At 40.5% G+C, this 24,911-nt stretch overlaps 1 protein-coding gene across 2 annotated transcripts in view; it reads right to left on the bottom strand.

Moving 5' to 3' along the window:
- Window positions 1-7,065: 7,065 nt before the first annotated feature.
- ACSL1 (acyl-CoA synthetase long chain family member 1) overlaps window positions 7,066-24,911 on the bottom strand; it is a 59,660-nt gene continuing 41,814 nt past the window's right edge. For both annotated transcript variants that reach the window (XM_021007592.2, XM_021007593.2), the window contains exons 12-20: window positions 24,212-24,341; window positions 22,399-22,499; window positions 17,713-17,785; window positions 15,473-15,561; window positions 14,021-14,137; window positions 11,225-11,368; window positions 10,530-10,631; window positions 9,589-9,660; window positions 7,066-8,765 (exon numbers count right to left, since the gene is read on the bottom strand). In XM_021007592.2, the coding sequence (XP_020863251.1) occupies window positions 8,625-8,765; window positions 9,589-9,660; window positions 10,530-10,631; window positions 11,225-11,368; window positions 14,021-14,137; window positions 15,473-15,561; window positions 17,713-17,785; window positions 22,399-22,499; window positions 24,212-24,341 (969 nt within the window). In that variant the 3' untranslated portion in view covers window positions 7,066-8,624. The remainder of the gene's footprint in view (window positions 8,766-9,588; window positions 9,661-10,529; window positions 10,632-11,224; window positions 11,369-14,020; window positions 14,138-15,472; window positions 15,562-17,712; window positions 17,786-22,398; window positions 22,500-24,211; window positions 24,342-24,911) is intronic.

Here is a 24,911-nt window from a genome sequence, read left to right as displayed (position 1 = left end):
ATCATTCTTATCTCCACCAGAGAAAAGGAGAAGAAAAATGAAATGAATTAGGGAATTGTTCTAGTCCTTGAAATTTTAAGCAATTGCTTGGTAAGGTAGGATATTTTATTTATTCCTGTTGTCTTCTGACTCTTTTCCTTCTCTTCCCTACCTTAATAAATTATTTATTTCCATAATCCATTCAGTTGATCTATTTCATACAGTTCCCCTAAGAAGAGGGGTTCTTAACTTTTAGTGTGTCTTCGGCCCCTTGGGCATCGTGGTAAAGCTTATGGACCCCTTCTCCGAATTATGGTTTGTTTCCTACACGCATGATAGAAGGAAGTGCTAAATTTCAGTTAGAGGCCATATAATTTTTTTTTCCCCATCTAAGTTTATAGATCCCCTAAAATCTTTCTAGAGACCCCTTGGGGGATATCTGTGGATCTCAAGTTAAGAATTCCTCCTCCTCCTTCTTTTTTTAGTTTTCAACATTCACTTTTATAATATTTTGAGTTCCAATTTTTTTCTCCTTCCCTCCCTCCCCAACCCCAGATGGCAAGTGATCTGATATAGGCTATACATGTATAATCACATTAAACATATTTCCACATTAGTCACGTGAAAGAAGAATCAGAACAAAAGGGAAAAAACCACAAGAAAGAAAAAGAGGAAATTGTATGCTTTGATATGCATTCAGACTCCATAGTTCTTTCTGTGGATGTGGATAGCATTTTCCATCATGAGTCTTTTGGAATTATCTTCGATCACTGTATTGCTGAGAAGAGCCAAATCTATCTCCCCCTCCCCCTGTTTTGGTGAGGCAACTGGGGTTAAGTGACTTGCCCAGGGTCACACAGCTAGCAAGTGTCAAGTGGCTGAGGCTGGATTTGAACTCAGGTCCTCCTGACTCTAAGGCCAGAGCTCTATCCACTGCGCCACCTAGCTGCCCCAAGAGTTAATCTATCAAAGTTGATCAGGGCACAATGTTGCTGTTAATGTGTACTCTTGGTTCTGCTCACTTCATTCAGCATCAGTTCCAAGTTTTTCTGAAATTCACCTCCTTATCATTTCTTATAGTACAATAGCATTCCATTACATTCATATACCACAACTTGTTCAGCCATTCCCCAATTGATGGACATCCCCTCAATTTCCAATTCTTTGCCACTACAAAAAGAGCTACTATAAATATTTTTTGTACGTGTAGGTCTTTTCCCCTTTTTATGATCTCTTTGGGATACAGCCCTAGAAGTGCTATTGCTGGGTCAAAGGGTATGTATGCAGTTTGATTGCCCTTTGGGCATAGTTCCAAATTGTTCTCCAAAATGATTGGATTAGTTCACAACTCCACCAACAATGCATTAGTGTTCCAATTTTCCCACATCTTCTCCAACATTTATCATTTCCCTTTTGTACCTCAGAGTTGTTTTAATTTGCATTTTTCTAATCAATAGTGATTTACAGCATTTTTTTCATATGACTGTAGATAGCTTTAATTTAAGAACACCTTCTTAAGAACCATACTATCAGCTATGAGTGTTGTTCCATATTGGATCACAGTGTAGTGGTAAAAAAAGGATGTGAGAGAAATAAATATATGATTTGAAAAAGGGATGGGCCAGTCATGAAGAGTGACCAATAGTAGCCTGTGTTTATTTCCTCCGATGACTGCATCATGTGAAAGGAATGGGAAGAAGGTTCTTAACATGCTGGGTAGAACCTATGGGCAGTTGATGAGAGGATGTGAACAAGAGTAAAATGGGTGGCTTCCGGGAGCCAAGATGGCAGAGTAAGAGGTGAGTCTCTCTTACCCTCTCTTATTAACCCCTGAAAGCCTAGAAAATATCACCCCAGGAAAAACCCTGGAACAGCTGAACCAGAAGAAAGTTGGGGTGCAGCAGTCCAGTAGCCCAGGTAGCTTGAGGAATTAACTGGAAAGGCCCCTCTTACCCTTGAGGGAAGGGAAGCAATAGAGAACGGGAGGCATCCCGGCAAGCTAGTGGAAAGTCCCACCTCAGCATACCAGGAGGAGATCCTGAAGCCCAGGTGTTGGAGCAGGCTAACACCAACACCTGGACCCCCAGTGCCTCATTGAGGGTGGGGGAACTGGTGGAAACCAGCTCAGAAAACCACCAGGTGCCTCAGCATTCTACAGCAACTGGCTCTTCCAGTGCCTCAGCAAAACTAAGGGAAGCAGCACTCCAAGGGGCCCCAGGTGGATAAAGACCCTACAACATCCATCTGAAAGGAGCTGAAGAAAGGGAAAGGAAGGAAAGGCTTGGATGAGCAGGAAATCTCCAGGCGCCACACCACCCAATCCTACTCCTAGAGTTCCAGTGTTGCTGATTCCAGCCAACACCAGGTAAGCTGCCAGAATCCTACAGCCTCCAACTGCCAACATTGGAGGCCCCAGCACACAAAACCATTGACTAGGTCCAAGGCTCCCAACACAAGAAGCTTGGGTCAGTGCCTTCTGCTCCCCAGCAGGAGAGCCCAATCTCTTTAAAAGAAATGAGAGGTATGCAAGAGAGAGGCAACAGCTTGGAAAAGGAAGGGCAAAAATGAATTGTAGAAAACAAGTCCTTAAAAAATACAGTTGGCCAACTGGAAAAAAAGTACACGGAAGAAAACAAGTCCCTAAAAAATAAAATTGGCCAAATGGGAAAGGAGGTACAAAATCTAACAGAAGAAAACAATTTGTTAAAAATTAGAATTGAGCAAATGGAGGCTAATGACTCTATGAGAGAGCAAGAATCAGTCAAACAAAAACAAAAGAATGAAAAAATAGATGAAAATATAAAATACTTCATTGGTAAAACAACTGAGCTGGAAAATAGATCCAGGAGAGACAATTTAAAAATTATTGGTCTACCTGAAAATCATGATGAAAAAAAGAGCCTGGCCAGTATCTTTCAGGAAATCATAAAGGAAAACTGCCCTGAGGTCCTAGAACCAGAGGGTAAAATAGCCATAGAAAGAATCCACCAATCACCTCCTGAAAGAGATCCCAAATTGAAGACACCAAGGAATACAGTAGCCAAATGCCAAAATTACCAGGTCAAAGAGAAAATACTGCAAGCAGCCAGAAAGAAACAATTTAAATATCATGGAATCACAGTCAGGATTACACAGAACCTTGTAGCTTCTACATTAAAATACCAAAGGGCATGCAATATGATATTCTGTAAGGCAAAGGAGCTTGGATTACAACCAAGGATCTAACTACCCATCAAAAATGAGCATGATCTTTCAGGGGAGGAGATGGATATTCAATGAAATAGGGGACTTCCATACCTTCCTGATAAAAAGACCAGAGCTCAACAGAAAATTTGATTTTCAAATACAAGACTCAAGAGAGACATAAAAAGGTAAATGGGACAGAAAGAAACAATGTGTTATTAATAAGGGCAAACTGTTTACATCTCTGCAAGGGAAGATGACAATTGTAACTCTTGAGAATTGTATTGTTATTATACCATGTTAAAGGGGTATACATAAAACGGGTGGATATAAATTGACTTTGATGTAATGATAAAAAAAAATCTAATCAAGTAGGTTAAATGGATCCAAGTAAGTGAATTAATCTGATCTAACTAAGAAAATGTACTGAGAGAAAAGGAAAGGAGGCAGACAGGGGTAAATTACATCACATTACATCCATACCTCAGGTATGGAAATCTAACATGCCCTATAGGCAGTAGGAGGGAAAAGGGGAAAGAAAAAGGAGGAGGCTGATAGAAGGGAGGTAGAACTGAGGGAGGCAGTGGTCAAAAGCAAAACATTAGTGAGCAGGGAAAAGGAGAAAGGAAAAAGAAAAAACATAAATGGGGGGGAAGGATGGAGAGAAAGACACAGTAATCACAATTGTGAATGTGATATATGAATGTAATGGAATATTATTGTGCTATAAGAAATGATGAACAGGGAGACTTCAGATAAACCTAGAAAGATTTGTACGGTTTGATGCTGAGTGAAGTGAGTAGAACCAGGAGAACGCTGTACACAGTGACAGCCACATTGAGTGATGACTGACTTTGATAGACTTAACCCCTCTCAGCAATACAAGGATCTAACACATCTCCAAAAGCCTCATGATGGAAAAAGCTATCTGCATCCAGAGAAAGAACTATGGAGTTTGAATGCAGATTGATGCATACTATTTGCTATTTTTTTCTTCTGTTATGTTTTGTTTCCTCTTTCTGGTGGTTCCTCCTATTGGCTCTAATTCTTACTCACAACATCACTAATGTGAAAATATGTTTAATAGGAATGTATATGTATAGCCTATATTAGATTGCATGCCATCTTGGGGAGGGAGGTAGGGAGGGCGGGAGGGGGAGAAAAGTTTAAAACTCAAAAGCTTATAGAAGTGATTGTTGATAAATTTAAAAAAAAAAAGAGTAGTATGGGCAGGCATGGTGGGGGCGAAGGGGTGGAGTGTTGTTGCCATCTGCATCCCTGGAGAAAAGTAACCACATTGGAGAGTTCATAGATCCATTTTCCAACGTTAGTGTTCCACTCTGAGAAAGTCTTCCATGCTCTGGGGCACTTTTCTGGCTCCAAGTTCCATACTCTATCCAACTCACCTAACTACCCTCCTTTCCTTCGATCTGGCTTACTCTGTCATTCACACTTACTACCACCAAATAGCCTTAAGATGATGGTATTAATTCCTGCCTCAGGCTGTGGGCTAGGAGGTAAGAGCAAAGTTTAGAAAAATTTAAAGTGGGAGGATCTGGGTTGAAACAGCAGCTCATTTGGCCTTTAGGAAATTGTTTAACCTCTCTGAGCCTCAATTTCCTAATTCATAAGGGGGTTAGACTAAATGAATGATTTCTAAGGTCCCTTCCAGCTCTAAACCTACCATACGAATAATAAATTTCAATTAGCAAGCATTTTAAAAGCCCCCTTCAATATCTCTCTTCCCGCCCTGAGCAAATTAAAAAACCCCACAAAAAATAAAGCTGCCAATACATAGGTTTGTAGTTCTGCAAAATAAATTCCCCCAGTCATGTCCAAAAATGCAAGAGACAAATGGTGTATTCATCTTTATTTTTTCACACTCATGTTTTATCATTGTGTTGAGCTCTACAGTCTTTCAAAGTTGTTTTTCTCTAAAATGTTATCATTGTATAAATTGTTCTTCTAGTTTTTTAGTTGTATTCGACTCTTCATGACTCCACTTGGGGTTTTCTTGGCAAAGATACTGGAGAGGCTTGTCATTGCCTTCTCCAGCTCATTTTACAGATGAAGAAACAAGGCAAATGGGTTAAGTGACTTGCCCAGGGCCACACAGATGGTAGGCGTCTGAGGCCAGGTTTGAACTCATGTAGATGAATCTTCCTGACTCCAGGCCTGGCATTCTATCAGTTCATAACGGTCTTCCTAGTTTTTCCTGAAACTTCTCTTCAATTATTCCTTATGGCACTATAATATCCTATTCCATTTCTATACCACAATTTGTTTAGCCATTCCCCAATAGATGGACACCCCCTTAGCTTCCAATTTTGCCTACCATGAAAAGAATCACTATAAAGGTTTTACACATATAGATGCTTTTCTACTTTCTTTGATGTCTTTGGAAGTAGAGTCCTGGAAGCAGTGTAGCTGAGTTAAAGGATATGTAGAGGATGATAATTTTCTGGGTGTAGATCCAAATTCAGCCGTATGAATCCACGTGTGTTGCTGACCCCCTACAATTCCTTTAGGGCAGCTAGGTTGCATAATAGATAGAGTGCTGGGCCTGGAGTCAGAAAGACTCATCTTCCTAACTTCAAATTTGTCCTCAGACACTTACTAGTTGTGTGACCCTGGGCAAATCACTTAACCTTGTTTGCCTCGATTTCCTCACCTGTAAAATAAGCTGGCAGAAAGAAATGGCAAACCACTCCAGTATCTCTGCCGAGAAATCCCCAAATGGGGTTAAGACAAGTTGGACAGGGCTAAAACAACTGAACGACAACTCCTTTAACTCCTTTAAAAATGTCCATTTCACAGGAGGGATTTTTGAAGCTTTTGTGGCAGATGCTTTGGCAGTCACATGAAACATATGGACCTTTTCTCTAAATAATGTTATAAAGTACATAAGATAAAACACATAGAATGACAAAGAACACTGAACATACTGAAATACAATTACTGAAAAAAAAAGTTCACAGACCTGAAGTTAAGAAGTCCTGTTCCAAGAGTCATTCCCACAAAATCACTGAAATGAATATAAATGACGGCTAGCAGAAAAGATCTGAGCCTAGAAGTGGTTACAGAGCAGAATGACTTAGTACCTAGGTATTTAAAGAACAGAAGGAAAAACACAGCAACAGAAGCTGGGGACAGTGTGTAATCCTTCTCAGAGCTGCTTCTGTTGTACCCCAAATTCAAACTAAAGAACAAAGGTTTCCTGGGAAGGTATTTCTTTCCTCTACACTAACTGTCCAAGAGCACAGCAGTGGGAACATGGCTGCTGAGATGTACCATATGTCCCTGCCCAGCTCTGCATGACTTATGAAGTTTTAAAAAAAACCTCCTTCATCACAAGGAAAGCTTGGTCCCCCATGGAATTGTTAATGAGAGTGTCACTGCCCAACAAAAATAAACATTCAAAGAGGCTATAAATAAGTAACAGGAAGAAGAGGAGAGGCTATTGGAGAGAAACCAGGAGTGGACAAACATAATCAAAAGCATAAAAATAAAAAGTAACTGAAGGGAAGGGAAGGGAGAAGAAAGGGCATTGTTACCACTTTGATAGCCACCAAGAGCAAAGCACCAAAGGCATGCTTTGTCAACCAATCCCAACAAAACGCCATCTTGGGGGAAACAACATTGTAATAAAATATTTGCCATTTTTCAGACCGACACTTGCTATTTTTTGTTCAACATATGTTAGGTCTTTGCCAATGACATTATGACCAGATGTCAAGGTCAGTTATTCTAAGTGTCATAAAGCTGTTAATGGTCAATGAGAATGGAAAAAATTATAGTGGGCATACAACTCACTAAAGTGGAGAGGGGAAGGCCTCCCTATCATGCCTCTTTAGAGCAACTATGACATTAGAGCAAAAAAAAAAAAAAGACACTTCACTCACATGAAATGCAGAAATATTTATTTTGGTTTCCTTTGTTATTTTTTGGAAATTCTGTTTTGGTTTATAAAACATAGAAATAGCCAACACTGAAAGCAAACATCCAAAACTCCAATGTGACAAATTACCGACTTAGATATTTGTGCAATTAAGAGCACACATTATGAAGTTAGGCTACCAAGTAGTGTTATTACAATGACATCTCTTTAGTGCAAACTTTATTGTGCTTGAATATTACATATAATCCCATGTATCCAAAAAACAGAAACAGAATCACTTTAAATGACAACTTAATTCATTCAAATGTGGCCAAGACCTGTAATAATTGAAATTGTGCCAATTTCCCCAATTAGAATAAAAGCCCCTCAGGAGTTACTCCTAGGAAAAATTGTGGTTTTTTTGCCCCCAGATTTATATATCCCCCCATTAATTAGCATTTATTCTGGCTTGTTGAACACATTTTACAGAAATCATGAGTAGAATTCTGAGATGGGCCCATTCCTATCAATTACTCCCTCCATTTCAACACAAAAGTATTCAAGTATATGCATTCCCTCTGTCCTCTGAAGTGATATGTTTGGTACAAGACGGTTTATTCTGGGAAATGAAAAAAAAAAAAAGAATCACAGCATGGTATTCTGATTTGAAAACTACATTAAAAACCCGTTGGCCATTATACAGAAAGAGTGGCTAGTGCAGTGTAGAGATAAGGTGTACAGTTATCAGGTCATCCCCGCTGAGCCTGCCACTGATGGCATGTATATCCTTGAAATTCTTGTCTTCGTGGCCGAGTCTAAGGCAGATTTGTTACTGGAGGGAGGGATGGGAAGGAGAGAGATCTGGAAAGCACTCTGTTGGTGGCCTTCTGCTTTACATTCACGTCCATACTCTGTAGGACATTCATATGTGACCCCAAATCTGCTCAGTTGCACTTGTCCTGATTTACAGTGAACCATAACCTCAAAACAGTAAAGTTCAGATATTTCCTTCTTATCTGGGTTGGGGTGACCCTGGGGGTAGGGCATAAGGGAGAGAAAGTTCCATAACCCTCATTCAAATAAGGGTGAGAAAAAGGGGCTTAAATAATATTTGGATGAATTATGGTATACCCCACTGCTGTGTGTGTGTTTGTCATTTTTAAAAGGATTCTTTGCCTCTAGTGTACCATGTACCCTTTGGAGTAGACAACCGCAGAGAACGTATCAAACATCCGACCTTTCAGAAACAGGGAAGCCCTAGTTCCTTGGTTAAGGTCAGAAGAGAAGAGTCAACACCGTCCTTTTGGGCTGAGGAAGTCCCAAATAACTTATCAGGTATATAGTCGCCCTGTACAATTTAAGGCTCATTTTGGAAATTGTGTATCACCACAAAATGGTCAGCAACACAAGGTGACAGTAAGGCAGTGTTCTGTTTCCTTCAAAATTCCTATGTCAAGAACCCCGTCCAAACAAGCCTCCTTCCCTATGTTTGCTGTAGTCAAAATTACCAATATGAAGGCCAACAGTAGAAGTAGATCTTTTAGAGGTGTGCGGTTATGTTTTGTCCAAGCTATCTTCCTCAATATTAAATCTTAATAGTAGAATAGAGTTCATCAATCTGTGACCTGAAATATTTCCGGAGATCTGGTCTCTTTGCCTTCAGTGTTGGGGTCAGAAGGCCATTCTCCACACTAAATAATTCCAAGTGGAGAGCAATGCCTTTGACCTGGAAATAAGAAATAACAAAAGCAATGAGGGGGCAGCTAAAGCCACTTGTCCAATGCAGAGCAAACAACAACAATTATTCACTTCACTTCCTGAATGAAGTGGCTTCACTAGCCACTGTGCTACCAGCTACATGGGTAGTTCATTCTTCTTTCTCCAGGGGGTGCTATACCTGATTGTCTTAGACCAGGGATTCTTCACCTGAGATCCATGAACTTGCATTTTTAATATTTTGATAACTATGGTTCCACAGAGGGTCTTAGTAGAATTTAAAGCTCTCAAATTGTGGACCCTTTATTAAGGAGTTTTAAATCACATCAAGGCTTTGGAGATACCCTGGACAACTGGTTTCCTTTCATAATCCTGTGTATTTTACTCTGTCATTTGAAAACATGACTCTGAGAAGGGGTCCACAGGCTTCACCAGACACCAGAGTGGCCCAGGACACAAAAACGTTAAGAATTTCTGTCTTAGATGTGTTTCATAAGCATGTACATGTAGAGCCTATGATTGCATGCTGTCTTATGAAGGGAGGTGAGGAGGAAGGGAGAGAAATTTAAAACTTAAAAGCTTATGGAAGTGATTAATGAAAACTAAAATTAAATTAATTAATTAAAAAAAAAGTATTTCTGTCTTAGATGGAGGGTAGTAACTAATCTTTTTGGAGGTTCCAAAAGATTCTGCAATGTTACCGGGTAACTAATTCACAGCCACTGTTATTAATTTAATTCAATAAAGCCTTCATTACAAAATCCAATCTTATGTAATGACATCTGGAGCAAAACCTCCAAAGGCAGAGTCAGAAACCTTTACTCAAGCCTCACCTGCTCAAAAGTCTTCAGACCGGCCTCTTTCCCGAGCCTCACCATGTCTTCAAGGATTGCTTTTTTGACATCCTATTAAGGCAACAAAATAAAGACTGTATTAAAAATATTTGCATTGCTATCACTCGTCTTTACCTTGCCCTAGATTCCCCGTTTCCCTAGCCAGTTAGCTGGCTCTATCCACAAGACCTAAGTTCAAATCCAGCCTCAGATACTTACTAACTGTGCGACCCTGGTCAAGTCACCTAACCTCAATTTCTTTCCACTGTAAAATGCACCTACCTGGAAAGGTTGTTGTGAGGATCAAATGAGGATCACAGTGTCTTGCACATAGTAGGTGTTTAATAAATGATTGTTTCCTTCCCATCCCCCTCCTAGAAAGCAATCCCTTATAACAAATATGTGTGTAACATATATATATTATATGTGAAAAATCCCTATATAAATGAATTTTTTTAAAAAAAAGAAGAAATACTTCAGTAAAACTAATTACATACAACATCAGATATTTTTTTATGTGTAATGTTTCACATGCAAGGCGCTCCACCTCGGCAAAGGAGCAGGCAAAGTATAAAAACTGCATTTTTAAAACAAGAGTATCTAAAACAAAATGGGGGAGGTAGGATGGGGCATGAACCTAGCTCTGTTGGACCACGGCAGCTAGGCGGTAGAGAGGATAGAGCTCTAGCCCTGGAGTCAGGAAGTCTCGAGTTCAAATTCAGCCTCAGACACTTACTAGCTGTGTGACCCTGGGCAAGTTAATTAACTTCTGCTTGTCTCAGTCTCCTCAACTATGAAATGGGGATATTAATAGTACCTATATCACAGGGTTGTTGGAAGAGTCAAATGAGATAATATTTGTAATGTGCTTAGCACAGTGCCTGGCATACAATGAATGCTATATGTGTTAGCTATTATCATTATCATTGTTATATGCTTACCTTATTTTTGCACAAGTCTGCATGGGATCCACTGAAGCCCTTGTTTTTGGCCCAGGGAGCCAGTGTCTCCACATCTGGTACCACTATAGCTATGAGGAATGCCTTTAACACACACATAACACAAATCAATTACAATCATACCTTGTCCGGGAGTCCCTGAGCATCCATGATGGTATGGGAGAATCCCGAACCATACACGCTAACAGAATGCTACTAAAACCTCAATTTACTTGAATCTAAAGGAAATCCCCACTTTTATTTCTGAATGACAAGATCTTTGCTGAGGAAGCACTGATTTTATCAATGGTATTGACTGTGAGTGAAGGCTCAAAGCCCCATTGGGCAATGATCTGCAGAGACAGTGTTCAAACCCTTCCTACTTCTCACAAAAAACTGTGACCCGGTTAACCGTTCCTCTTCAATCCCTCTGCTTATTGAGGGCTTTGGTGTAAAGCTGATAGAGAATCAGCTTTCAGGAGGCCTTGTCACACCTGCCCATTAATCACTCAGGAGGCAGGCTTCCAAAGGCTGGTGCTGAGCATTTTAGATTCCTGGGCTTAATACAATCCAAGCGTCCATTTTTGCCCCTGACTTAACTGTAAATGAAGTATAGAAGAGCCTTAGCGGCTGTTTTGCTCCCACTGCTTCGTAGCTGTAGGCATTAAAACACAAATATGGCGGCTCAGAGAACACACCTGTAAGCTTTCCCCATGTACAAACACCTGAGCAACAGGCTCACTTCGCTGGTAGATGTTTTCGATTTTTTCAGGCGCTATGTATTCTCCTTGTGCCAGTTTGAATATATGTTTTTTCCTGTCAATGATCTTCAAGGTACCATTCTGGATAGGAGAGAAGAAAGAAGAGGATTTGCACCCACGAAAGAGAGAGCTCTGACATGGAAACCACTAGCCCCTTGCCACAATTTAGCAGCATTACTATCCTCTCATCTGTATTCGACTCGAGCACATCTACTGAGTCAATACTGGCCCATCTGATTCCAGGGCCTGAGGGGAAGAGGAGTCATGATTTCCATATCCAATTTAACATGAGGTTTCAGGATCAGATATCAAGAGCTCCAAGTACTCTAGCCATAAAGGGGATGCCTGACCTCAACTACAAGAAGAGGGCCGATGACAAGGCCTCTTCTTTTTACATCTCCCGAAGCTATTCTGTCTTAAATTCCCAAATACACTATTTAGAGAATCAGAGAGAACAGTTACATAATCTTAGAACTGGAAGAACGGAGAATATCACAGTTCTAGAACTAGAAAAGACCTTAGAAGCAATCTAGAACGATCCCTTCATTTTACAGATGAGGAAACTGAGACCAGAGAGGTTGACTGACTCATCTGTGCATCGCTTGCCAGAGTCAGGTGGCACTAGAACCCATGTCTTCCTGATTCCAGGATCAGCCTGCTGTCTACTATTACCAGCAGTGCCAAACTCAACCAGAAGCCACTAAACCATACATAAGGATCCCTGTGGACCACTCACTGACTTATGAAGCCATAAATTAACATTATCCATATTTTATTGTATCTTTATTTAGTTTGTTAAATATTTCCCAATTACATTTTAATCCAGCTCAGGCCACATTCAGAAGTGCTATGCGGCCTATGGGCCGAGAGTTTTAACACCTCAGTCTAGGTGTTTGTTTCCCTGCCCTAGCCCCCAACCTTACATCCCTTACCTCACCGTACAGATGAGGAAAATGAGATCTAGAGATGCTGACTTGTCCATGGTTATATAGCTACAGTTGGGGATGGAGCCAGGAGCAGAACCCACAATTTAATCCATCTTATATCTGGATCAGAGTACTCTTCTCTGGCAATAGATGGGTGGCTTCATCACCATCATCAGGCTTCTAGAATGTGTCTTATACCCAATACTTCTTAGATAAAGTCAGGAAAGAGCCAACTAGCCTGCTCTGTGAAGCACCTTCACTACCTTTAAAAGGATGAGTAACCTCGTATTTCTTGCTGCCCATACCTCTGGCCATTCTGAAAAATATTTCTTCCCCTAGGTCCCTTCACTTTATGACAACCCCAAGTGTCAATAAGAAGGATCACAGGAATGTAGTTAAAGCAGGACAACAAGCATTCTATAAAAATACATTTCACCTCTGTTGATACAAAGAAGTGAGAAGTTGTGTGACATAATAAGAGAGGGCCTTAGAGTCAGAAAGAGCTGGGTTCAAGTCTTTCCTTGGACACTATGTGATGTGGGATAAATCTCAGTGCCCCCGAAAGAAACCCCCTAAGAGTGTGAGATGCAGAACACTCAAGTGATCTGCACTGATGGGGGAACTTACTGGCCAAGAGTTCCCAACATCAATGAAGTTATTTGCCCAAACTCTTTCCCCAAAGAAATATTAAGATTAAGATTATACACACACACACACACACACACACACACACACACACACACACACACACACACAGAGAACCACAAGTTATTCCCCAACAGAAAAAGTGGTCAAAGGTGATGAAGTTTTCAGAAGGATTACCATCCAAAAATGTGCCCCCAATCACCAATAAGAGGAACACACATTAAAACCTTCACTCTGACCTCAAACTTAATCAGCAAATCAACAAAGACATCAAAAAGCAGAAATGATCTCTGTTGGATGGGCTGTGGGAAAACACAGGTGTGTTGATGAACTGTAGCTGGAACTGTGGATTGGTCCAATCATTCGGGATAAAATTTGGAATTTTGGAAGAAAAAAGTGACTCAAGCTTTAATACCCTTTGGCCCAGTAACCTCATTGCCGTTTGTCTCAGTTTCCTCATCTGTAAAAGAGGGGCAAAACTGCCACCTACCTCTCAGGGTTGTTGTGAGGATCAAACCACAGTGCTGAAAGTGACAAGCACAGAGCCTGGCACATATAAATGTTAGTCATCATCCCCATCATTATTATTTTTATTATTACTGGCCACATACCCCAAGGAGTTCAAAACAGAATGAAAGGTGCAGTATATGCCAAAATATTCATACCAGCCTTTCTGTGGTAGCAAATACCTGGGAACAAACTGAATGCCTATCAATTTAGGAAATGACTGAACACACTGTGGCATATGAACGTAATGGAATATTACTGTACTGTAAGAAATGACGACTGTGAAGAATTCTGAGAAACACGAGGAGATTTATGTGAACTGATGCTCAGAAAAATGGGAACCAGAAAATGATTATAAAATGTAAGTAAAAAGAGCCCTAAAAGGAAGCCAGATAATTGTGATAATTAATCTTGGCCCTGGAGAATAGAAAATGAAACATGTGAGAAAGAGAGATTAAAGGGGCAGAATGTAGCATACATTCTCAGATATATTGGCTATTTTTGTTTCACTCTTTCCATTTGTTATAAGGGAGGATTCAACGGGGACAGGAATGGGTGATAAACATGAGATGAATGATGATTACCCAGCAGATTCTGCCCTGCCCCACCTCATTTTGGAGTAAAATATTAGAGAATAGAGGAGAGATTTACTTACTGGTAACCATTTCCCAATATCTCCTGTGTGCAGCCAGCCATCCTTATCCAGAGCTTCTGCTGTTTTTGCTGGGTCCTTCAAATAGCCCTTAAATACATTTGGCCCTTTCACACATATCTGAGAAAAGGGGGATTTTCATACCATTAATGCCATAATTTGAATTACTAAAGCAGAGATAAAGCTGAACTCATGAGATTTAATAAGACTTTTCTGAAAAGGAAAAAAAATGTTTTTCACAACAGCTGGAAGTTTTTACTCTGTTGCCTACTCCAAAGCCAGAGAAGTACTTTACAAGGAGATCAGGCCAACCTCGGATCTTGGGGTCCCATCTTCCCTGCTACCAGCCCTGGCTGGAAGCAGTAACAGATAAGCTGCTGGGTAGGCTCTGGTCATAATGCTTAGGGCTAAGGGTAGTTAGTCCTTGACTCACTCCTGGCCCCAAATTCCCAAGAAAGTACTTTTAGGTCATTAGGATCTCATTACTTAATCTGTAAGAAATTCATTAATTGGTACCTAGGACAATTAGGACCTAGGCTCCAAGGACAATACGCTGGAGGCCTCCAGGCTCTACAAGCCCCTGGGTCCAGCTCTTCTCCTGCTGCCTCACAGGGAAGAACAGAGCCATCACTGCATAGCTTTTCTCCTCGATACCCACAGTGTCTCCCTCCTACTAATTTAAAAGCAAAGGCATCCCAAAGACATCATACAAATGGGAAAAGGACCCACATGTACAAAAACATTCACAGCAGCTCTTTTTGTGGTGGCAAAGAATTGGAAATTGAGAGGATGCCCACCAATTGGGGAACAGCTGAGCAAGTTGTGGTATATGAATGTAATGGAATACTATTATGCTATAAGAAATGATAAACAGGCTGACTTCAGAAAAGCCTGGGAAGACTTGTATGGTCTGATGCTGAGTGAAGGGAGCAGAACCAAGAGAACGTTGTACACAACAACAGCCACGTTGTGCGATGACTAATATTGATAAACTTAACCTTTCCCAGCAATACAAGGATCTAAGATATCTCCAGAGGCCTCGTAATAGAAAATGCTATCCACATCCAAAGAAAGAACTATGGAAGTTGAATTGCTATCTTTTTTTTTTCTCTTCTGTTGAGTTTTGTTTCCTCTTTCTGATAGTTCCCCCTATTGGTTTTAATTTTTACTTACAACATCACTAATGTGAAAATATGTTTAATAGGAATGTAAATGTATAGCCTATATCAGATTGTGTGCCGTCTTGGGAAGGGTGAGAAAAATTTTAAACTCAAAAGCATATGGAAGTGACTGTTGATAAATCAAAATTAAAAAAAAGAAAACAATCTTAAGTGTTTCACTCTAGAATCCTCAATTGGATTAAACCTAAAAGTTCCGACATGCAGCTGTCTTCTCTTGAAAGTCAGGAATGATGAAAGGAGACAAGGGATGAACAGTCAGTACAAATTTACTCACCTCTCCTTCTCCCTTGGCAGCCAAATAATTCATTTCTTCTACATCAACAAGCTTTATAAGATTGCAAGGCATTGGAGCACCAACGTGGCCTATATACCAAATGAAATAATGATCACTCATCTGGGACTGGCCACCATCCCCTTGGCACCTGGCTCAAGAACTTGCATTCAACAACATTCAATCAACACATTTAGTGTTGTTTGGTTATTTCAGTTGTGGCTGACTCTTTGAAACCCTATTTGGGATTTTCTTGGCAGAGATACTGGAGTGATTTGCCATTTTCTTCTCCAGCTTATTCTACAGATGAGGAAACTGAGGCAAATAGGGTTAAGTGACTTGCCCAGGATCACACAGCTAGTAAGTGTCTGAGGCCAGATTTGAACTCAGAAGGATGAGTCTTCCTAACTCCAAGCCTGGCACTCTATCCACTTCACCACCTAGCTGCCCAACACATTTATTAAGGGTCCACTATAGTAATTAGTAAAGCTAGGAGGGGTGTGGCATTAGATCAGAGGTTCTTCATCTTTTTTTGGGTCACAAACCCCTTTGGCAGTCTAGTGAAACCTCTGGACCCCCTTCTCAGAGTAATGTTTAAGTGTATAAAGAAAAATACACAAAATTACAAAGGAGATTAATTATACTGAAACAGTTATTTATTTATTTATTTATTTGTTTGTTGAATAGCATTCATTCATTCATTTAAAAAGTTCATGGGCCCCAGGATCAGAAATCTTGTTTTTCAAATGCTGCCATGCTGTGTATGACCATAGACAAGTCACTGAACATCTGTTTTCCTGGGTAACTCTCTAAAGCTCTAAGTTATAAATTAGTTGCTAATCAGTATAGGTAGGAGTTTCCAGATCAGGGACTTCCTTTATACGATTAGGTCATGGGCTGAAAAAAGAAAAAGCATAATTCATTATGCTAAGCACTGAGGGAGAGAGAAAAATTTAAAAGACATAGTCCCTGCTCTTGAAGAGCCTATAACCTAGGAGATCACACACACACAAACACACACACTGTGTATACATAAATTTTATACACACACATAAACATACATTTTCAAGAATGTTTTGTATATATGTGTATATGTATGTACGTATTCTGTTGTAGTATAATAGAGACTATGCTGACCTCAAAGTCAGGAAGACCAGATACTGGCTATGTGACCTTGGACACGTCACTTAACCTCTGGCCTCAGTTCCTCATTTGTAAAATGTGGAGGTTAGAACTCACATCCTCTCTAAGCTAAAAGCTGCTCTTCCAACTCAAAACGTCTATATTTACAACCTCTCCCCCTACACAAAAAACAGCTTCAGGTCTAGAACTGGAGGAGCTGGAAGCCCCTTTGCAAACCTTTCTGGGCTAGACATTTAGAATGTTTTGTGGAAGGCCAATAACTTGACCAAAAGACTAAAAAAACCTAACCAGATACCACGTTAAAAAATCCTAAGTTTGTGTTTATAACTTCAGAGCACTTACTAGATAACTGATTTAGTTTTTTGAGAAGTAATCTTTGAGGGTCAATAAGACCATGAATATTTTGTATTCAACAATATTCAACACATTTATTCCGCTTTCCCTATGCATATATACATGCATATGCATAAACATTAGGCGTACATACACACAAATACTCTATGATGATAACTGAGGGATGTATTTGTATGTAACCTCGTACATATATATGCCACATGTATACACATGTATGTACATCTGCATATATGAGAAGGGGTCTGCTGTGGTAGAGTCAGGAAGACTCCAAAGTTTCCAAGTCGTATGTCTGACACTTGATTAACTGTACCACCCAGAGTAGATCACTTAACCTTAGGCAACTTAGCCTTAGGCTAAGTTTGAAGTAGAACTCTGCTCTACTAAGTGCAAGGAGTTGTGATCTGGCAGACTAGATTTTCACCCTGGGAAGTTCCCTACCTGCCATCCCTCAAAGCTCCTTTAATTTCCTACACATACATAACTCAGTGAGCTCCATAGTGAGCGAAAGACAAGGATGAGAGATGGCCCATCCCTTTCTTCAAGGCACAAGTGTAGGGAGAAGTTAAGGCCCACAAAGCGAGACTGGCATAACTCACTTCAGATGTCACAGCAGCCACTTTACAGTTCAGCTGGCTACAAACTATTTGGTCAAAGACTCAATATACATAGAAGTCAGGGGGGGGGTCCCCCAGCTAAATCTCTGATCAACTAAAATATTAGAGAGATCATGAGAAGTACAACCATACCAGCTGTCCAGTCTCCTGGCACCGTCAAGGAACATCCAGCTGTACATTCTGTTTGTCCATAGCCTTCATAGAACTACAATATCAAAAGCATTCAAAGTTATTTGTTGGTAGCAAAAGTTTTATGTCATTACTGAAAGTGGCCATGTTCGACCAACCCCTAAGTGTCTGTGGACATGCCTTAGGTTAGTCCAGTCAGCCCTTAATCTGAGTTTAATTTCCACCTGACCACTGCGAAGAAAGGATATGTCTGTCTGTGTGTATAATATGTATATGTATACATATATACCTATTTATGTGTTTGTGTACATATACATAAGCACACACACACTGATATGTGTGTACGTGTGTGTGTGTGTGTGTATGTGTGTGTGTATCGACTTTAAGTCCTGATTCTGTCCCAGGTAATTCTCTGTCAGAGGTGCCCATGTCTGCATTGTGCATTGGGCTTTTTTCTTGTTATCAAACAGGTACCTCAATTAAAGACTTTAACATAAGCCGATTTAGGATCCGAGAGAGGAAAGAAGAGATAGGCAGACCTGCCAGGGACATATTGGGAGGAGAAATGGACAGGTCAAACACCCTTTCCCGGATTCTCAGATTCATGGACTTAAAAAAAAAAGTGCTTGATGAGATTATATAAAAAAGGGGGCAAGGCACAATCTGCTCAATCAATTAGCCAATGACACGTGTTTTTATTCTTCCTATCTGTAGGAGGGCAGCTATCATGGCTGCCTTTCACACAAGACAGAAAACCAGCTGTATGACAAGCAATTTTGTGATTTGCAGGAAGAGAGTCATGAATGGCTGGTTCTTTTGAGAACGACTGCTTTAGACTATGTCACCCTGGTGTTTCCTCAAGGCCAGTTCTGATGGCTGTGGCAGAGACTGATTAATTCAGCATAATGAGGATGCCAAAAGTCATTCTTCAGTGTGCCCTTAATTAAGGCCTGGCTTCTGCCTACCCCATTATAGATAGACATATATGCCTATGACATTCCTCTGATCTACCCATCGAGTCAAACCTGCTAACAACTCATTAGTTCTTCAACTGGGGTTTGTGAACTTTAAAAAAATGTACATTTTGGTAAGTGTATACCCTATGGACTTTATTTTAGGCCTTTAAAAACATTCTTCTGCAAAGGGGACCGTAGGGGGCAGCTAGGTGGCACAATGGATAGAGAACCTGAGTTCAAATCCGGCCTCAGACACCTAACACTTACTAGCTGTGTGACCCTGGGCAAGTCACTTAACCCCAATTGCCTAGCTAAAAGAAAAAAGAAAAGGGAAAAAGAAGAAAAAAAAAAGAACTGCAAAGGGGTCCATAGGCATAGCTAAGCTGCCAGAGGGGTCCAAGACAAAGAAAAGGTTAAGAAGCCCTGCATCACACCATCACAGAATAATTTCCTGACCCTGCTGAGTTTCCCAAGGCTGCCAGTCTTGCTTAATCATTACCAGAGTTAAGTCAGGAGCAAAAAAAAGTTTAGAAATGTTGGCTATAAAGTATTGGCCAGTATAAAGTAACTGGCTCTGAAATACTATACAAAGCAAACACTTGAAAAAATAACAAAGACAATGCTATTGAATGGAATTTTTAACCATTTTTGCATCATAGATTCCTTTGTTATTGTGATGAAGTCTTTAGATCTCATTTTAGAAATGTTTTTAAATGCATAAAATGAATAGGATTTTGTGGAAACCAGTTATATTGAAGTAATTATCAAAATTTTTTTTTATTAATAGACCCTAGGTTAATAATCCTTGCTTTAAATTGAGAAATTTGATTGTGTTAATTTTTCTAAAATAAGATTAAAGACACGAGAATTTCTACAAAAGAACGCATGCCATGTGCTATTAAGGCTCCATGTTTTCCCTAGCTAATCAGCTATATTGAATTATACTTTTGTCTATTTAAACAACAACTCGAGTTCTAAAATACATTACAGTAATAACTTCTGACAAGTTGATCTGCTGCTCAGGTTTGTTCTATATGCCCATCAGAATAAACAGTGAGATAGTGTCAATATGTTAAACGAAGTAGCAGTCACAAGGAAACATCATTTAAATAATTTGATATTTCATTGTGTAAATTTTAAATTAGCCATTTATGGTTAATAATTATTGAAATAAAGCTGATATTTTACATACCTTCAAATCTTTTTTTAAAAAAAATGAACACCGAGAAAACAAGTGCAAAACTAACATCTAACGCCATTTCTAGAGCAGAGTAGGCGCTAATTTTTTTTCTGAGAACAATATGGCAATTATCAAAGAAGAATAACAAAAATGAAAATATCCTTTGATCAACTGTCTCACTACTGGGACTACATTCTGAGGATATTAAGAGGAAAAAGGTCCTGGCTGTACAAAAACGTTTATTAGGCCTTAATCTGTATTAACAACACACTGGAAGCTTCTGTGCAACAACTGGGGAAGAGCTGAATAAAATGAGTGAGGTATATGTTTATCACATGGCAAAGGGAGGACCCACACCAGTGCACCTGTGGGTCTTTGAAGCACTTTAGCAACTGCCTGGGCCTCAGTTTGCTGCTGCTGAGGTTGCTGCTCTTTGTCCTTCGTTCTGGAAGAGGACCATGACATCAGGGAGGTGATGCCATGACATGCAAGTGAACTGGATTTAAGTGAGGCAGGGCTATTAAAGTCACCAGCCTCACTTTCTCCTCCAGAGCCATCTGGGCCCAGTGGCAAGATATAGATCAGGATGACAGGAGATGGCCCTGGATGCAGTGGGAGACCTTGGCCTTTTCAAGCTAAGGTCTTGATGCCTATTCAGTGAATAAGGCCTGATAAGAAATGAGGCAAAGAATGGTGAAGAGGAAAAAGAGGAGGAAGAAGAAGAAGACAATGATGATAAGGACGATCTGGGAGGGGAAGCACTAAGGGCCTCAGTTTACTCATCTGTAAAATGAAGAGACAGAACTAGATGGAGTCTAAAATTCCTTCTTCTAGCTATACAACTATGGCCTAATGTCTTCATATATTTCTATATATGGGATATGACATTAAAAACAACACAATACAAGTTTATATATGAAAGAGAGACTAGAAGGGACACATCATTAAGAAATTATTGTTTTGTAAAATTTATATTTCCCCTTTTCCATGAACTATAAACCTCAAACTATTTACAACTTTGTTTAACTTAATTTTATTTACTTTTGTTTCACTTTTATTCTAAACTTAATAGCAATCTCAACAAAAACAAAAAGTTGAATAAAACATTTTTCCTTTCTTTCTTTCATTTTTTTTAAAAGCACAAATATTTGCAACGTATTCCTTTGAGAAGGAAAGCCTCTTCTAGGAAGTCTAACGAATGCCCACAACCTTGAACTATTTATACTAAGTGGTTCTGCTCACTGTGGCAAGATCAATTCCATAGCTTAACAGTCTGTATGAAATAGGGCCATTCCTCACATATGAATTCTGTTTGGGTTACCCCACAGAATACTCCATGACAAAATACAGCATTCATCCATCTATCTGTCTATTGATATATACACATATAGATATACCCATATGTATAAACATATATACATACAGCTAATCATTGTAATTAAGAACAAAGATCACTGCCTCTGGACTCAAAGGACCTGGGTTCAAATCTCAATTTTGATACAAATAACCCTAACCCGACCTAGCTCTTAAGCAACGTTTCTATTAGCTTCAGAGTTCACATCCATCTGAGTGGAAGACTCATACATGTTGTGACAAAGAGTCCCAAAAAAGGGTCCCTCAACAAAGAAATCTGAAGATTTAGACATCAAAGAAAGAAATGGTTTCCAGGGAGTCCAGATCACACAAAAACTTAAGGTTTCTTGGTAAAGAAATGAGAGTTGCACCTATCTACGAGAAATGGTGGCACCTCACGATTTTCCCATGGATCTCTGAGGTGAACACTAGGAAATTCTCTCCTGGTCACCTGTGGAGACCAGTCCCAGCCATGCAGGCTCCATGAAAAGGTGGGCCAGGCCTTTTGAGTACCGGATGGGCAATCAGGTGCTGGAGCAGAGGGAGTGCTACACTCAGAATCAGGAAATCCTGAGTTTAAATCCTACCTCAGTCATTTACTAGCTGTTAGACACTGGGCAAGTTACTGCACCTCTTTAATGCCTCAATTTTGTCATCTGTAAAATGGGGATAAGATTATCAGCTGCTTCACAGGCTTGTTGTGAGGATCAAATAAGATAACACATTAAAAAGTATTTTGTAAATCTCAAAGTATTATATGTGCCAGCTATCATTATTATTATGAAAGACAAAGACAACTCCCTTACTTCAAAGTACAACAATCCCTGCTACTGAACAAACAACAAAGACTTTCAATGGTCAGGATGGCAGATGTGAATGTCCCATTCATAAATGGTGTACCAAGGAGAGGAGGGCACAGAGACACGCTTCTGCGGGAAAGGGCACATAGGGGTTTTCTGTTCCACGGGTCAAGACCACGCTAAGCCCAACTGTGCCTAAAGAGTGAGTGCCACTAACCAAGGTGGAGAATGGCATGTGCATACGAAAGATACAAAGACTGGACCCTTAGGAATGACAACATGCATAACCCTTCCCCACGTTTGCTGTAATATTTTTCTTTTCTTCCAGCCACAAAACCTTCAAATAAAATGCTACCCACCAAGCAAGGAACAAAACACACACACGCATTCAACAACGTACCTGACATCCAAGTGCTGCTCTCAGAAAAGTCAGGACAGTTGGTGATACAGGAGCCGCTCCAGTGACCATTAACCTTACTTTCCCTCCAAGACTTGCCTTAAAGGGGTAGAGAAGGAAAAAAGAAAAAGGATGTTGGGTGACCATCTGAGAATTTATGCTACCTGCATTTTATCTCTGAGCACTGTTAGGAATTTTTCTAATGCACTTAAGCCTCTTCTGAACCAGTGCCCCGTCCACAGCTCCAATTCTGTTCTCCGAAGGCAAACTTGTGCTTAGACTACTGTGACAGATGTCACAGATGTCAGACAATCCAGAAGGCCACGGAGAATGAACGCTGGGCCCAGAGTCAGGATTCAAATGATGACACCTCTCCTAACTAGCGAGCTCTGTGTGTGGGACCAGGGGACACACCTTCTCCCCTGGGTTTTTGAAATGCTGCTGTCTTCTGGTTCTCCTCCCTCCTGCCTGACTGACCACTCCTCCTCAGTCTTCTTTGCTGGATTGCCGTCCCCAGCCCACCTCCCAGGCAGGCTGGTCTGTGGCCTCTTTCTTCCTTTTTCTGTACCTCTGGTCATCTCATCAGCCCCCAAGGGCTCAATGATCATTGCTATGGCAATGATCTCCAGTTCCATATATCCAGCCCTAACCTCTCTCCCAAGCTTCAGTCCTGCAGCACCAATTCCTATCTAGATACTTTAAACTCTTTATATGTTGGAAATAGAACCTCAAAGGCAGGGGTTGTTTTTCATTTTGTATCTGTATCCCCTGTGCCTAGCATGGTGCCAGGCACATGGCAGACACTAAATAATTGTTTGGTTGAATTTCAACCTCATCTATAAAATGATTATGTATAATACAGGATGCCTCAAAAGTCTTAGTGAAGCTTTAAGATTTTGGGGACACCCTATAAAACCTGTGAGGCAATTAGGTGGTGCAGTGGCCAGGGCCTGGAGTCAGAAAGATTCATTTTCCTGAATTCAAATCTGGTCTCAGACACTTACTAGCTGTGTGACCCTAGGCAAGTCATTTAACCCCGTTTGCCTCAGTTTCTCCACCTATAAAATGAACTGGAGAAGGAAATGGTGAAACACTCGAGTATCTTTGTCAAGAAAACACTACTACTACTATTACTAGTACTACTACTGCTACTGTTACCATGGAAAGAGCAGTAGAATCAAAGTACTTGGGTTTAAGGGAACACCTCTGATGCTTTCTACCTATATGATCCTGGGTAGGTGACTCCTTTTCCCTGGGTCTCAGTAAAATGAGGAAGTTGGACAAATTCAGTATTTCTTAAACTGTGGATTGTGACCCCATATGGGGTTGTGAAAAATATGGCAACCGTTTAAGGTTTCTGAAAAGGCAATGACCAAAAATTAATTAAAAATCAAACATGTCATGAATCCCAGGTGTTTCTGGCAAGCACTTGCCTGTGCTGCAAAATGCAACTTCATTACAGCCTTGATTCTAAACACACAGTATGCGCATTTTGCACGGTGCATGTCCTCAGGCCTCACAATGCCAATAAAGGCTGCCAAAATGTGAAAAGGGGTCCTGAGTAAGAAAAGTTTAAGAAGCTCCAGACAAGATGGGCTCTGAGGTCCCTTCTAGCTCCATGCCAATGACTGAATTTCAAAATTTACATATCCAAGGAATAAAACCACACACACACACACACACACACACACACACACACACACACACACCCCTCTCATCCTCTTTATCCTCCTCCTCAAAAGCCCCTTTAGAAATTTGGACCCTGGCTAGTTTAAGCCGTAAGAGAAATTGTTCCATGTCCAGTTATTACCTGAATTTTTGTGGAAAATAATTTTATCCCATAGGCTGTTGTTTCTAATTATGCCACTTCGGAGTTCTGCCTCTTTCCTCTTGGAAGCAAAGTCCAGGATCCACCGTTTCATCGTTGTGTTGGCCTGTCCAAATATCTAACAAGTCCAGTAATGGTTACCAGGTTGCTCCACAAAATGGCTTGAAGACTCACCCTCGTATAGAAAAGGGTTTGTATAGCATTTTAATTTGAAGTTGAGTTTTACAATGAACATACAGCCAATAATTCCTCCCCTGCTATTAAAGCTATTGCGGGCACCGTTCACGTCTGATTGCCATCTTCATTCCTCCCTGTGGCTCTGCTTCTGACTTTCCAGGCTTTGCTATCATGCCTCCTCAGCCGCTGTCACATCCTGGAACATCCCTGGGCTCCTGAGGACTCCTCCCTCCCCCTGGAATGCCTCCTCCACCATGTTAGCCACCTTCTCCCATTGGGAGTTCCTCCTGTATTTGGGCCTCCATTTTGGGGGGCAGCCCAGTCTGGCCAACCTTCATTCGCCCCCTGGCTTTTCAGCCTTCAACAGAACACCCTTCATTAAATCCCCTTCCCTTCTTTTTTGGCTCCCTTTTGCGCACTGTCTTTCTCATTAAGATGTAAGCTCCCTGAGGGCAGGGAATATCTTCCTTTTTACTGGCATATGTATTCCCACTGATTAGCACAGAGTAAG

Source organism: Phascolarctos cinereus, unplaced genomic scaffold, assembly GCF_003287225.1.
Source record: "Phascolarctos cinereus isolate Bilbo 61053 unplaced genomic scaffold, phaCin_HiC Scaffold_9;HRSCAF=440, whole genome shotgun sequence".
Classification (NCBI taxonomy): Eukaryota; Metazoa; Chordata; class Mammalia; order Diprotodontia; family Phascolarctidae; genus Phascolarctos; species Phascolarctos cinereus.
Note: the sequence above shows the minus strand (reverse complement) of the source record. Positions and strands in the feature narration are given on the sequence as shown.